At 41.2% G+C, this 12,719-nt stretch overlaps 1 protein-coding gene across 2 annotated transcripts in view; it reads right to left on the bottom strand.

Moving 5' to 3' along the window:
- The window catches only part of AKAP9 (A-kinase anchoring protein 9), a 197,529-nt gene that overhangs the window by 38,261 nt on the left and 146,549 nt on the right, over nucleotides 1-12,719 (bottom strand). For both annotated transcript variants that reach the window (XM_060196249.1, XM_060196250.1), the window contains 2 exons: nucleotides 11,874-12,014; nucleotides 9,395-9,883 (listed from right to left, as the gene is read on the bottom strand). In XM_060196249.1, coding sequence (XP_060052232.1) covers nucleotides 9,395-9,883; nucleotides 11,874-12,014 — 630 coding nt within the window. The remainder of the gene's footprint in view (nucleotides 1-9,394; nucleotides 9,884-11,873; nucleotides 12,015-12,719) is intronic.

The following is a 12,719-nucleotide window of genomic DNA, read 5'->3' on the forward strand; positions in this document are numbered from 1 at the left end:
CCCACCTCCGGGAGATTGTGGTTTAGTCTTTGCCTTTTTGCGCTTTTCCCTTCTCACCACCCCCTATCCTATGTACTTCCTGAGTTCCTGACTCTGCTGCTGGAGGAGAAAGATGGAGGAGCACATGGTGTGGTGATTAGGTGTTGGACTGTTTGCCCACTGGTGAATAAAGATTAAACTGCATTCTCAGCTCAGCCTTGTGTTTCTGGTCGTCTGTTACCCGCCTGTGAGGCCAGCCCGGAGAAAACGACATATGGCGCCCGAACAGGGACAAGATCTCGGCTCCACACACATGCAACAGACCAAAGAAGATCAGATAAGTAAAGCCACAATGGCCTTCTTTTCTGCTTGTGAAGAGGTTTCCAAAGGCCTCTGCCCTTTCTTCACAAGACTGTTTCTCTGTTTCTTGAACATTTCTCTCTGGGCCACACTGTGGTTTCCGCCCAACGCCCGACCGCAGGAGGTGGCTCGCCGCCGCGTGGCGTGGGACATTAGGCGTGGGCTCACTCCATGCTGCTCGGCCGCCGGAAGCAGGGCAGCAGACATGGCGGGCAGGGGTGCAGCCCATCCTGGCCACCACCCCAGGGCACCTCGGCCCACGCCTTATGCACGGCCGGCCTGCCTGCCCTCCTGCTATGAAGTCTGGGCAGATCCCGGACCACCTGGAGACCGCGGGTTCCCTGCTGGGACTGGGCCCCCTGGCCGAGATCCCCAGCTTGGCTCTGAAAGCAGAGGAGCTAGAATACGCAGAGATCCCTGCAGAGATCGCAACCTACAATTCCTGGAGCTGAAGTTGCGCTAGAAGCCACCACCGGACAACGCACCCCCCAAACAACTAGACAGTACAGATCTAAATTCGTGTTTAAAATGACATGTCTTCATAACAAAAGCTTTTCTCCTTATGTATTGAAGACCATGTTTATGTGTGTGTTTAAAGTTTGGTAAACATTAACTTTAAGGTTAAAAATGTAACTTTAGGGCTACATTCTTACCAGGCAAAGTTAAATGGAAAAGGTTTTCAACATAGTTCTCATAAAGGTAAAGTTAACTTAACATTTAAAGTCTGAGGTAAAAATTAGTTAAAAGTCAATATATTTTAACTAAGTTGGTCTAAAAAAAACCTGTGCACACCTAGGGTGTGTCTCCATCTTGAATGGGTGTAACAAAAGGTTAAATAAGACGTTGTTGGTATGCAAAACTCTCAAATATCTTCTCAATTAGAAATGGTAGATTGCACAACTGTTATGCTAATGATTATCATGCCTGAGGCTCTAGCAGTGGTTCTTTGACTTACCACATTTTATTGTGCTTAGATTGGTTAGGAGCCTTAAAACAAAAAAAGACCTTCCAAATTTATAAAGATACTTAAACCAATTATACTCATCGAATTATCTATTGTGGTAAACTTCTAACCTGCTACAAGTTTTGTTTCATAGTAAGTTAATTGCAGCTGTCAAGTTCTCTACAGAAAAGCAGAATTCCAGCGGCTGACCTTCCTCAATTCAATGCAACAATTCACCCCCCGGCAATTCTTCGGTGGACATCTACTTTGGACTGGCACTTCTATCGGACTTACTGCTACACAACCCTACAGTAGCTTTCCTTTATGCTGCTGGGTTTCTCAAAGACTGACTGCAGCCAGCTGCCTGGGGACTCTATAGGCCATACCCTCCCTCCATGCTAGGTAATGCCCATAGAGGTAAGAAATGCCTGTCGAGGCAAATAATGCCCCAGAGGCAAGAGATGCCCACAGAGACAGGAAAGGTCCTTTAGCTTGATAAAGCCTTGCCCACAGAGGCAAGAAACGTCCCCCAGGCCTTCCCTTGGCAGCACACTGGTTCTTGTTGCTCGCTTACTTGTTCCTCCATGTTTGTGCCAGTTTATTTTTTAAAAATGCCTGTACGATATAGGTTTCTGTTCACCTCACACTCCTGATACTATGGTCAATTAGTTAAAAAGAAAAGGGGGAATTGTTGGTATGCTTCATATTGGTTTGGTCTCAACCCCCCTGCCTCCGGGAGATTGTGGTTTAGTCTTTGCCTTTTTGTGCTTCTCCCTTCTCACCGCCCCCTATCCTACGTACTTCCTGAGTTCCTGACTCTGCTGCCGGAGGAGAAAGATGGAGGAGCATATGGTGTGGTGATTAGGTGTTGGACTGTTTGCCCGCTGAATAAAGATTAAACTGCATTCTCAGCTCAGCCGTGTGTTTCTGGTCGTCTGTTACCTGCCCGTGAAGCCAGCCCGGAGAAAACGACATTGCACCAAAGTAAAAGACTCTGGGGTGGGGTGGGGGGAGGGTACAGGTTCAAAATGGATGACACAGGACCTAGTGGGGGTTGTATTGTTATGTGGTAAACTGAGAAATGTTATACATGTACAAACTATTGTAATTACTGTCAAATTTAAAACATTAACCCCCAATAAAGAAATAAAAAAATAATAATAACATAAAAAAAGAAAAAAAAAAGAGTTCACAAGAGTATTCCAGGATGTGGCTCAGTGGATAAATTACTAGACTCTCAAGCATGGAGTCCTGAGTTCAGTCCTCCAGCAGTACATGTACCAGAGTGATGTCTGGTTCTTTCTCTCAATACAAATAAAATATAAAAAGAAATAAAGTAGATATGTTCTTTAAAAAAAAAAAAGGGTTCACATGAACTAACAATAAAAAGGAAAATAATTCAGAATCCAGGCAGTAAATAACTTCTCAACAAACAAACCATCTGTTTCCTGCTTGGTTTCACAATACCTGGTCAGATTCACAATGGCAGTCATCTCCACTATTGAGGTCCTAGCACTATTACACAGCTCAGTCAGCTATTGCTATTTCAACTGCCTACAGACATGAGGGTGATCTGTATGGAACTTTTGTCACCCCACTGATCACCACGGTTGATTTGCCTGATGTGGCTGGCTAGGCGGATGGCTCCTTCCTCCCTCACCACTCTACGTGCACCCCTCCTAAAGCTGTGTGCTTGGTTGAAGGGGATGAACTGCCCCTAAACAGAGTCGGTCAGGGTATACAAGTAGCTGCATTCCTCTACTAGAACCTTCAAACTGGCTCAACTGCAGGGCCTGATCTGTGATCTGTAGTATACTACCCAGCCCTGTGATGTGACTGCTGCTGTCCACCAGTTAGCTGGTCCTGGCAGAAGGGTGGGGGGAGTTATAAAATATGTGACAAGTGATGGTAACTGAATGTAATCAAGAAAGCACCTATACTGATGGAGAAAAACAGCAGCTTGAAGAAAACCTCTCTCGATGAAGACTTCAAAATAATAGTCCTAAGTAAGTTCATTTAATTTAAAAGATTTATTAAGGAAAACTATAGCAAGTTCAAGAAATGATAAATGAAATTACAGAGAAATTCCTATCAGTGATCAACAGAACAAAGAATGCAATGACTGAGATGAAAAAAAAAAAAAAAAAAAAAAACATGAGTGGGTCAGGCAGTAGCGCACTGGGATTAAGCTCACATAGTCTGAAGCACAAGGACCCAAGCAAGGATCCTTGTTCAAGCCCCTGGCCCCCCACCTGCAGGGGAGTCGCTTCATAAGTGATGAAGCAAGTCTGCAGGTGTCTATCTTTCTTTCCCCCTCTGACTCTTGTTCCCCTCTCAATTTCTCTCTCCTGTGCAATACAATGGAAAAAATGGCTGCCAGGAGCAGGGGATTCATAGTGCAGGAACGAAATTCCAGCCTAGAATAATAATAATAATAATAATAATAATCTGAGAGGAACAGCTGCAGGAAGACAAAATGGAGATCTGGCAAAAATGGAGAAGAGGAAAGCATGGTAGAAGAAACCCCAAAAAGCAGTAAAATGAAATAACTAAAACAAATGAAATTAACATCAAAGAGTGGTGATATCAAGAGGAAGAACATTTATATCAGAGTATAAGAAAAGAGAAAGGAAATTAAAAAGAACAAATGACCACAACCATGGGGTTATTTAAACAAACAACTAGCAAAACCCAAAGGAGACTAGGAATCAGATGGCAGAACAGATGTTAGTAAAGGGGAATTGGGAAAGAGATTGGGGGGTGGGCAAGGCAGGATGGGAGATGTTCCAGTGGACTTTAATGGAGGAATATTGGTGCTCTGGTGGGGGATGGTTAATTCATTTTGAGAAGGAGAGAAAGTATACAACTAAAACATATAAACTTGTAAGCCAAACAGCTAAAAACCCCAAAACTATCACACTAGTATTCTATAATTTATATTTTCTCTCTCTTCCTCCCAGTAAGGTTTTAAGGTGGAGAGTATGAATGGCACTACCTCAAGGGGAGACATTTGCCAGAATTTAGAGCAAGGACACTCAGAATAGAGTACATAATCATTTTGGAACTCTGGTTGGAGCAAACACTTGAGGTGGATTTAGAGAGAATTCATTCCCTAGCCTGATGGGTAGTACTCCTTAGGCTTACAACCCTACATAAAACAAAATGAAGAGCAAAAAAGTTTTTAAAAATTTCTAATAGAAAATTAAGAGCAAAATTGTTTAATTTGAAGTAAATTGTTTAATTAAAAGTTGCAAATCAGTGGAAGAGGCAAAGCGAAGTCTAGACTGCAGCCTTTACGCTGGCTCAGCTGGCAGGTAGTATGGAAGCCTGGATCAATTCCCAGTAACAACAGACCTTGAAGGCAAATTCCTGGCTGAGAGCTAGAGTATCTTTTTCTGGCCAACCACAGAGCAATCACAACCCAGAATGCGGCTTAACCAACAACAACCTTAGATAGCTAAGCACTTGCAACTCTGAACTTCCGGTTGCCACCCAGGTTCATATCTCAGAGTATCATACAAAATGAAAAAGAGACAGAACTACCCTCACTGGTGGAAAACAAAACAAAGTAAAACAAACCCTGCTAATTCAAAGAGTTACAGAAATCAAAAGAGGAATGAAAGCCAGGACCCTAAGGATGCTTACTAAGAAAAGCAGTTTCATGAAAGAAAACATCAATAAAGTTTGAGAACTTAATGCAGAAATTAGAGAGATAAAAGAATATAGTAGGGTGGTAAAAATAACATAATGATTATGAAGAGACTCATGCCTGAGGTTCCAAGATCTCAGGTTCAATCCCTTGCACCACCATCAGCCAGAGCTGAGAAGTGCTCTGGAAAAAAAATTCAGTAGCTGAGCTTAAAAAAAAAAAAAAAATTAGTAGAGGGGGTCCACCAGCAGGAAAACTGAAGCCAAGGGTTGAAGTGGCAAGCTAGAGAGGATAGAAGTAATCTACCTTAATCAAGAAGACAGAGTAAACTGGTCAAGATGATGGTGGACTAGTAGCCTTTGCCCTCATCATCACCACCACCACAGCAACAGCAAAAACTACAAAATACACAGAAAAGCCAGCATAGACACAAGTTTGGAGTACAGACATATTACCAATAAAGGAAAAAAGCCAGGTTAAGTGGACAACTAAGGTAGCAATTTATTTCCTAGTTGGTTCCATGCCACCAGGATAGGTCCTTTGGGGGCTTTCATCACTGTCAGCTCTGGCTGTTTCTGCTGTCGCCACCTGAGTGAGCATCACCTCTGCCACAGCCACCTGTGTGGTGGGCTGAATTTGTGGTGGCTGCCAGATTCAGTCTGTGCCTGGCTCGCGCTATGACAGTTTGTGAGGGAATGTCGTGAGAGAATGAGTTGCATTAACTCTTCCATTTCAGAAGTTCCCAGCTTAAAAGAGCTTATTAGCCATAGAATAAAGACAGGTAGAAAACTAGCCTCTCAGGAACTGCCTAGGCCAGCTGGCTGCTCCCTGATAATCTAGCTAGTGCACTGAAGTGACATTGCAAAATATACCTTTGTCGGGTTAAGTGCAGGTGGCACAAAGCGCAAGGACCAGCCTAAGGATCCTGGTTCTAGCCCCTGGTTTCCCACCTGCAGGGGAGTTGCTTCACAGGCGGTGAAGCAGGTCTGCAGGTGTCTATCTTTCTCTCCCCGTCTTCCCCTCCGCTCTCCATTTCTCTCTGTCCTATCCAACAATGAGCGACATCAACAATAACAATAATAACTACAACAATAAAACAACAAGGGCAACAAAAGGGAATAAATATTTAAAAAAGTACAAAAAATATATAGCTTTGTGTGAAAGTTTGAAATTAACCCGCTAAATTTGTTTCCATAATACCTGCTTTGCTTATAGACTGGCGCCATAAGATAGAGTTTAAAATGTATACCTTACATAAGGGTGTAGAATGTATCTTTGGCCTACACAAGAACACCCCTCTGTAGATTAAGAGTGACTACCTCTGTAGATTAAGAATGACTACCTCTGTAGATTAAGAGTGACTACCCCTATCCCAGAGTGCTATAAAACCCTTAGAGAGCTAATGGTTCCCAAGTGACTGTGGCCACTCTGGCATTTCAGCTCGCGGACCTCTCAGCTGAGACCCCCTGTGTATCTTTATGTGAGTTCGTTATTACTTGCTATTCTATGTGATGGGGTGAATAAATACTTCAACTTGGTCAATTTTCTGTGTCAGCCTCAGTTGGTGAAAGGGCTCGGTCAGTAGCAACTTAACAAGTTCAGTCCACTTGGATGCAGCTCATGGCTCCTGCTAAGTCTCCTGAGTCTCTGAAACCCTCACCAGGTTCAGCCTATTCCTGGTTTAGGTTGGTTAGGTTCAGCTGATGCCTACTTCAGACTATAACTGGTTTAGTGTCTGTCAAGTATACCTTGCTGGGTTCTAGGTAGGACCCCTGCTTCTGTGGCCCCAATCAGCTTCTAGTCAGGGCCCTGCTACCGACTGCCTCAGTGCCTCTGTGGAGAATCACATAATGAGAAAGCAAGGTAATTTGTTTGTAATGATGACCAAAATAGCATCTTGAAAACAAACAAAAATTCAGCAGCACTTCATAAACTCCCTTAATGAAGACTTCAAAACTATGGCCCTAGAGATGCTCACAGAACTAAGAATGATAAAAGTGGACTACAACAAATTCAGAGAAATAATGAGGGAGTTTATAGATAAATCCATAACAGAGATTAGAAAAATGAAGAGTACAACAAGAGCTAAAAAAAAAAAAAAAAAAAAAAAAAAAAGCAGCAGAGGGCAGCAACACCAACAAGACAGATGCCAAAGATCCAAATGGAGAACAAGATATGTTTCCCCCTGCTCCCCCCACTAAAAAAAAATGCTAAAGAAAACAAAAACTCTAAAACAAATAATGAGCTGCATCAAGAGGAACTACATTCATGTCACAGGGGTACAAGAAAAGAGTAAGAAAGGGACAGCATTCTTATTTGAAAAAGTTTAGTTGAGAATTTTCCCCAAAATAGAAGAAAGGGATATGTCTTCAGGTTCAGGAAGCTTGAAGGGCTCTAAGAAGTAAGAATCCAAAGCCAAGTTCACCATGCCACATAGTAGTTAAAATGGCCAAGATCAAAGATAAAGATATAACTTTGAAGGCTGCTAGAGAAAAAGCAAAGAGTCACCTATAAGGGAAATCCCATAACACTATCTGTTGATTTCTTTTCTTTCATTTTTAAAAAATATTTGTTTATTTATTCCCTTTTGTTGCCCTTGTTTTTTAATTGTTGTAGTTATTGTTGTTGTTGATGTCATCGTCGTTGTTGAATAGGACAGAGAGAAATGGAGAGAGGAGGGGAAGACAGAGAGGGGGAGAGACAGATAGACACCTGCAGACCTGCTTCACCGCCTGTGAAGCGATTCCCCTGCAGGTGGGGAGCCGGGGGCTAGAACCAGGATCCTTAGGCCGGTCCTTGCTCTTTGCTTCACGTGTGCTTAACCTGCGGCACTACTGCCTGACTCCCTTATCTGTTGATTTCTTAACAGAAACTCTAAAAGATAAAAAGAACTGGCAGGATATGTACGAAGTTCTGAACAGAAAAGGTTTCCACCCATGAACTTGATCTGAAAGGAGGCAAGAAGAGCTTTACAGACAAACTAATGAACAAATTCATCACCATTCAACCAACAGAAGAGATACTAAAAGTACTTTCACATGAAAATATACAATGGCTTCTTCACCCTTGGGGTGGTGGCATACCTGGTAGAGTGCACATGTTACAATGCAAAGCCCCAATCCCCATCTGCTGGGGAGAGGGCCAGCTTCACAAACAGTGGAGCAGTGCTTTAGGTATCTGTCTCCTCTCTCTTTAGCCATCTTTTACCTCTATAAAAATAAGAGATAAAGAGGGAGAGACAGAGAGGAAAAGGAAGAAGCAGGGGGAGAGGGAGAGGCAGAGAGGGGAAGAGGGCAAGGGAGAGGGGGAACGGGAGAGGGGGAAGAGGAATGGGAGGGGAAGAGGGGGAGGGGGAGAGGGAGAGACAGAGACAGAGATAAACATGGTCCCCAGGAATGGTGGAGTCATTGTGCAGGCACCTAGACCCAGAGGTAAAAAAACCTGGTGAAAAAAAAAAAAAAATATATATATATATATACTAACTTCACCCACGGGGGGGGGCATGAATAAAACCATAAAAGAATTACTTCATTCTTGGGGGAGGTGGGGAGAGGAAGCCAGGAAATAAGTAAAGCACAATATAGATATATAAATAAGGTTCAGGCAGCTTCAGGAGAGCCTATATGAATCCAAAACCTAACCTTACCAAGGCACACAGTAATATTTTTTTCTCATTACCAGGGATTTACTGCTTTCGCCTGAAAATTTTCAGACAGAGGAAGAAAGCACTAAAGGTTCCTATAATGTGGTGGTGACTAGGCTTGAATGTAGGTAGTGCACATGACAAAGAAAGCACATTATCTATTTGATCCAAATTACTAATTACTAAAGAGAGAATTCTGAAGGCAACTAGAGAAAAACAAGAAGTCAATTGTTAGGGAAATTTCCTAAGATGATTTCTCAATTGAAATTCTAAAGGCTAGAAAGGATTGCCAGGATATATTCGAAATATATATATTTTGAATCTAAAAAGATATCTAGTCAAAAATACTCTATCCTGCTAGGTTATCAATCAGGTTTGAAGGAAGGACAAAGAACATTTCAGACAAGCAACTAAAGGAATTCATTACCAACAAAGTAGCCCTGTAAGAAATATTAAATGGACAAACAAAGCAAAGAATACAAGCAAAGCCCAATAAAGACTAACCCCATGAACTCAGACTGCAGAACAAGGTTATCAAAGGGGCTGGGAACAGGGAAAGGACAGGGCTGCAAGGGTGCAAGGGATCTAATGAACTCTGGTAAAGGGTTACTGATACTTTGGTATTGGATATGGTATCCGATCAAATACTGAAGAGTGTGAGAATCTATTATAAAATATTTATAATATTTATACTGAACTATATATATGTGCATATGAATATATGTACAAAGTTACCTCAAAACAAAAACATTTAATTTTTCTACAGTGAAAAAATATACAGTTCAGAAAAACAGAATCACAGAAATGTTGAGCCAGTTACCTCTTTAGATCTCAGACACTGTATCACTGCCTTCAATGTACCACATTCCTCAGTCAGTAGCTGGACAGCAACATAGTGTTCCCTCTTTAATGTTTCAGTTTCTGAAATATGTCTGGATTCCATATCCAAAATTTCAGCAGCATGCAGTTCTTGCATTTGCTCAATTTTTTCAGTAAACTGACTGATTATTTCTGTAACTTCTTCTGAAAAACATTCAGTCTGTAAATCGATCTGGATGCCTGCATTTCTAACAAGAATTTCAGGAGTCTGGTCACTGCTGTTGACCTTGGGAGTACCATCAGTCTGCGTTGCAGAGCATTTGACCAGCTTAACTGGAAGTGGCTCTAATATGGAGTCCTTTCTCTTTTCTTGTACCTCAGTTTTATCTTCTCTTTGCATAAAGTCAGATAATTTCTCTTCTGTTTCAGTGAGTTGATTCCTAACCTCACTTAACTCTTCCTGGAGAAGTGTGATATTTGTTTCTTTCACCTAAAACATGATGAATAGAACAATTGGGCATCCAGTTAGAAATTTTCCATATTGAATGCAAAATTTAGGGAGAAGGGAGAGTATAATATGGTAATGTGTTAATTTTCATCAGAATAATAGGAAAAATATTTTTGAAAAACTACTGTCATAGAAATTAAATCATTGGGAGTTGGGCGGTAGTGCAGTGGGTTAAGCACACATTGCGCAAAGTGTAAGTACCAGCCTAAGGATCCAGGTTCAAGCCCCTGGCTTCCCACCTGCAGGGGAGTCACTTCACAGGCGGTGAAGCAGGTCTGCAGGTATCTATTTTTCTCTCCCCCTCTCTGACATCCCCTCCTTTCTCCATTTCTCTCTGTCCTATCCAACAACGAAAACATCAAAAGCAATAATAACTACAACAATGGAAACAAGGGCAACAAAAAGAAAGTAAATATTAAAAAAAAAAAAAAGAAATGAAATCATTTTGTCAGCCTCAACTTTTGATTCTCATGGGATAAAATGGCACTTTTAATAATAAATGAAACAAGCAAGCAGAAAGACCTAAAAAGACACCTTAATGTACCTAATGAAATAGTTTCTACTTAAGACGCAGATACCCTCTTCACTACACTTCCCTCAGTCACTCCAAAGCTAACCTTATCAAAGTAAGGACTACAAAAGCTAAATAAGGGCAAGAGACTGGCATATTTTAACTATGACTCTTTAGTCACTATCAGGCCACCCCATCAGCTGGGGCCCTACTCGGGGAGTCCTGGGATTCCCACACAAACACAATGAGCCTAGACCTCGAATAGATCCCTCTCTCCATTATCACCGGTCATCTCCACCAGGAACACTGAGGACTTGCCCTCAATGTGGATCAACAATGGTAGAAAATGTTTCATCCTCAGAAAGGGGGTTGTATAACATACTCTATCTACCACTTGAAGATGGTCCTGAAATTGGTGCAACTCGGAATGTTCCTACTGATGACCAGAGAATGCAAGTTTGGACCTACAGGGATGTAGAGGTTACATAGGCTCCTATGCTGAATATGGACCCCAGATCAAAACGATGGTGTTTACAATCATCAATATTTATATACCTTTCCCCTATTTGGGAGCTACTCTCTGCCCTGAACCAACTTTCTAGCCCTTTTCCCAGCCATAACATCATCTCCCCAGACAATAACTTGGGTCCACCTGCATATCAGATGTCAGGCTCAGGCAAAAACTAATACAGTCATGGGCCCTCTGGAATATACTTAAAATAGACCTACTAGCTATTTCCAAAATAGAGACCCCAAATTTTCATCTGTAATATTCCAGCCTTTAGGTTCATGATTAATCAACAATCTGTATGGATTCATATGTTAACTGTTTTTCAGCCACCAGGTTCCAGATGCTACCATGATGCCAACCGGACCTCCCAGGACAGATGACCCCACTAATGTGTCCAGGAGCTCCACTTCCTCAGAGCCTTGCCCCAGTAGGGAAAGAGACAGAATGGGAGTATGGATCGACCAGTCAATGCCCATGTTCAGTGGGGAAGCAATTACAGAAGCCAGACTTTCAACCTTCTGCATCCCACAATGACCTTGGGTCCATACTCCCATGGGGTTAAAGAATAGGAAAGCTATCAGGGGAGGGGATGGGTTATGGAGCTCTGGTGGTGGGAATTGTACCCCTCTTATCCTATGGTCTTGTCAGTGTTTCCGTTTTATAAATAAATAAGTTTAAAAAATAGCTCTTTTTAATACCTCTTCCCCCCCTTCATTAACAGACCAAAAAAAAAAAAAAAAATCTAAAGCCTAACAAAGACTCCAAAGGAAATCAAGCAAGAAGATGCCATAGAGGAATTTATAGTACCAAGACTTTTCATTAATTCACAAAAAAAACTTTTTTTTTCTAGAGATCTTGAGATATGGATTTGGGCTTGCTTTGCTAGAAAAAATTTTTCAAAATGAGATTAAAATAGGCATCAGTGAATTAGAAATTGTTATTTATCTTACCAAAAGCTCTTTTTGAAGTTTTTCTGTTTTCTCTTTATAACTGGCATGTTGTTCTTTGCTGGCTGCTGATTCAGCTCTAAGAGCTTCAAGATGACCAAAACAGTCACTTTCTTCATTGTTCTGAATCAGCTCAGCAGTGGTCTGAATGGCAGTGGATAATATAACATATCACTTTCAAAAAAAATATACGCAAGTTCATAGCATTTATACATTCTTTATTCTCTAATTTTTATATTATATTTTGGATAGAGACAGAAGTTGAGAGGGAAGGGAGAGACACTGAGCTAGAGAGAAAGAGATACACCTGTAGCACTGCTTCACCACTCATGAAGCTTCTTCCCCCCTGTAGGTGGGGACTGAGGGCTTAAAGCTTCATCCTTGCACACTGTAACGTGTACCTTCCCAAGTGCACCACTGTCTAGCACCCACACTTACACATTCTCAAGAAACTTTTCTATGAATAATTGCTTACCCAAGGAAAGGGTGAAATGAATCATGCCCTTTCAACAAATACAAAATTTTCATAAAACCATCATCTTTTAGTCTTGTAACAGTAAGAACAGAATCATTTCCCAGGAATGAAATCATCTCATTAGTACATATATTAAACAATTATTATAGAAAATTATTACTATTAGAAAATTTTTCATATTTATATCAATTGCCTCAAAAAATATCAGGCATGCAACTAAGTTATTTCTTAATAGTTCTATATGAAGATTTACTTAATGCTTTTATATTAATTATAGCAATTTATAGTTCTCATAAGCTGGGGGAAAAGCCTAATAAATGGAAAGAATTTTGTCCCTTGTGAAATACATGATACACTTATAAACTTCTGATATA

Source organism: Erinaceus europaeus, chromosome 8 (assembly GCF_950295315.1).
Source record: "Erinaceus europaeus chromosome 8, mEriEur2.1, whole genome shotgun sequence".
Lineage (NCBI taxonomy): Eukaryota > Metazoa > Chordata > Mammalia > Eulipotyphla > Erinaceidae > Erinaceus > Erinaceus europaeus.